This window comes from Elephantulus edwardii, unplaced genomic scaffold (assembly GCF_000299155.1).
Source record: "Elephantulus edwardii isolate Elephantulus edwardi_28Jun2011 unplaced genomic scaffold, EleEdw1.0 scaffold00068, whole genome shotgun sequence".
Taxonomy (NCBI): Eukaryota; Metazoa; Chordata; class Mammalia; order Macroscelidea; family Macroscelididae; genus Elephantulus; species Elephantulus edwardii.
The window spans coordinates 5958416-5961787 of record NW_006399818.1 but is presented as its reverse complement, the minus strand read 5'-3'; the positions used below and the strand labels follow the sequence as shown (position 1 = coordinate 5961787).

The 3372-nt window shown below is 43.3% G+C and overlaps 1 protein-coding gene across 1 annotated transcript; it reads right to left on the bottom strand.

The window, feature by feature from the left end:
* Nucleotides 1–876: 876 nt before the first annotated feature.
* Nucleotides 877–1236, bottom strand: LOC102871207 (40S ribosomal protein S20-like). The gene has a single exon (XM_006888498.1). It carries the CDS (start codon nt 1234–1236, stop codon nt 877–879), a length of 360 nt encoding a protein of 119 aa, XP_006888560.1.
* Between the last annotated feature and the right edge of the window lie 2136 nt (nt 1237–3372).

Sequence of the window (3372 nt, the reverse complement as noted above, 5' to 3'; positions counted from 1 at the left end):
ATTAGAAAATTACATCCCCCAAAAGGATGGACCTTCCTTCCTTCCTCATAGAAAACATAACAAGAGCTTGTAGTCAGGCAACATTTTCTGACTCTCATCAATCCAGTCTTACTTAAAGCATACTTACCTTGTCTAGTTTTCTACCACAGGTATTATCGCTAACAAAAATGCCAAGCAACTCTCAGTATTTCATATGAAACCTAGATTACCCACTGAAACTCACAGAAAATGACTAATTAACAAGTTATGCTGAGACCTATCTATAAACTCAAACTACTTATTGCATTGGGTAGATATACTGTTAAGGACCTCTTCAAAGTGCTAAAGAGAAAGGATGTAACTTTGAGGCTAAGGTGCACATGGCCATGGTATTTTCATTTCTTTCACATGCCTGAGAGAGTTGGACAATTACTAAAACTGAAGAATTGATGGCTTTGAATTGTGGTATTGGTGAAGAATATTGAATGTACTATAGACTGCCAAAAGAACTCATGGGTCTTGAAGAAAGTGCAACCACAGTGCTCCTTAGAAGCAAGGATGGTGAGACTTCATCTCACAAACTCTGGGCATGCTCTCTGGAGGGGCTGGAACTCTGGTAGCCTATTGGTAAGGAGTTGTGCTGCTGACCTGAAGGCAAGCAATTCAATTCAGTAGCTGAGCCACGGGAACATGACGTTCAATTTCCTTCTATTTACAGCTTCTGTAAACCCACTGCAGGGTCATCTGTGAGTTCATTCTGACTGGATGGCACACAACCACTGAAACAACAATCAAAAGGGGCAAGTTCTTGGAAAGGAGAGGGTCATTGAAGGAGAGGAATATTCTTTTTATTTTTTTTTTTTACCAACGGATAGTCCATTTATTAAAATAGTTGATTTAGGCATCTGCAATGGCGACTTCAACCTCTACTCCAGGCTCAGTGCTGATGGAGGTGATCTGCTTGACAATCTCAGAAGGACTATGCAAGTCAGTGAGTCGCTTGTGGATCCTCAGCTGAAAACAATCCCAGGTCTTGGAACCTTCCCCACAAGGAGTCTTCCTTGTAGTGATTCTCAGAGTCTTGGTAGGCATCCTGACCGGTCCCATCACCTTCAGGTTCTTCTCCTTTGCGCCTCTGATCAAGTCGGCACACACCTTCTCCAGGGATTTTACATTGCGGCTGGTTAGGGTAATCCTAATCCGGTGAATGGCCACCTCTGGTTCCACAGGCCTCTTTCCGGTGTCCTTAAAGGCCATGGCTGCGGCTTCCTGACCGACTTGTTCCCTGGAGAGCGAACAGCGGTGAGTCAGGAGCAGGAACGGGAGAACGCCGCACGCCTGCAGGAGCGACCGTGAGGATTCTTCTGAGAGGAATCTTCTTAATGAGATGGATTGACACTGAGCTTCAACAACGGATTTAACAAAGGGTTTAATAGAATTGTGAGGACGGCACAAGATTGGGTAGGGTTTCATTGCAAGTCACTGTGTCTTGGAGCTGACTTGATGGAACCCAACATGATCTTTATAAAAATGAACCAAATATTATTGTAATCTTGGCCTATAGAAATAGAATATGGATTGGGTAGAGTACTCATGTGGTTGTTATATTTAGGCATTGTGTAGATAAATGTTAGTGTTGTTGTGTTGAATAAGACTCAGAGCGATCCTACAAACAATAGATCTGAACTCTGTCCTATCCTGTGCCTTCCTTATCATCCTCTACACATGTGAGCTTCTTGCTGCAGATACTGTGTCAATCCGTCTGGTTGAGAGTCTTCCTCTCCTTTGCTGACCCGCCACTTTTCCAAGCATGATGTCCTTTTCCAAGGAATGGCCTCCTCTAACAACATGTCCCTAATATGTGAGATGAAGTTTTGTCATCCTTGCCTCCAAGCATCATTCTGGTTGCACTAACTCTGAGATATATTTCCAAGTTTGTTCTTTTGGCAGTTCGTGAATATTCAGTACTCTTCTCCAACACCACAACTCAAATGCATCTATTCTTCTGCAATCTTTATTCATTATCCACTCTCAGGTGATTGAAAAGACTGTGGCTTGTATCAGGCATATCTTAGACTTTAAAGTCATTGCTCTTTAGGACTTTGGAGAGATCCCTGATAACAGACTTTCCCAATGTTCTTTGTCTCCCCATCTCTTGCCTGCTGGTACCAAAGGTGTTGACTGTGAACCCAAGCAAGTTAACAGTTTCAGTCTTTCTCTCCCTCTGTCATGATGTTGCCTGTAGATAATAGGCTGTAGGGAGCACTGGTGACCTAGTGGTAAGGAGCTGAAATGAGAGATCCTAGAAGTCACCTAAAATTATTACATCTATTTAGCCAGTTTATAAAATGGGTTAAACTCAGCCATGTACCAACAGAAAAATTTTCTTTTTCTCTAATCAATCCCTTGGTTTAAGTTCTGTCACATCACCCTTCTCTGTACATTTTTAACATTGATTTTTAAGCTCCTTTCAAGATTACAAAGTTGAGTATAGTCTTATAATAAAAACCTTCATAATCTCATACCCAAGTCAGAGCTCTCCCACCATCACTGTGGCCTGACTCATGGCCTGGTGACCTGCAGCCCATAAAGGAAGCATTGTCTGCCCTTCCTCTGTTGCCTTCATTACCCCGCTCTCTTCCCTGCTGCTTCTCTAAGGTCAAGGCAGACAAGGGGATAGGAATGAAATGGACAGATAAGTCTTTTGTGGTGGAGGCTATTTAAATGCAGTGGATAGTGGCCTTGATGTAGAAGGTGCCCACATACTGGCTCTCTCCAATGGGAAGTATTTGTTAGACCCCTAAAGACTTTCTATGAGGTCTCCTAGTTACAAACAATCCTTTAAAGCTAATGCATTCTCCTGCTAGACTCTTGCACCCTTCCCTGCTCCTGCACTGGAGGTATGCTATTTATTACTGAGATTCTTTACCCCACTGGGAATCCTCTTGGTTTATGGTCGGCTATCTTCTGTTGTAGCTCATGGAAACAGGTCTCCTCATCACAACACACTTGAGGAAGTCCAGACAGCTCCCCTGCTCCCTTTCCTTGTTTAGGCTTCGCTGCTGGTTTCAGCCAACCTCCACATTCCAGACTCAGCAGACAGGAAGCAGGCGCCAATTTCCCTTGGTTTCCGCCCCTAGGCTCCAAAAGGCAACATATTCATTTCTCCAGGAACCCTCCCACCCTGCTCTACCCGCTTCTCAGGGTTTGAATCTGCAGAATTTTTTGTCAGCAGCTGCATGCTTTAACCATTGCCACCAGGAGTCCTTCTTAAAATTTTTTTCCATTGATTTGCATTTAATTTTTCATACACATCGTGCTTTGAATATGTACTTTGCTTTGTACAATCATTAATATGTTGTGGTTGTTGCTGCTGTTACATGCCATCGAGCC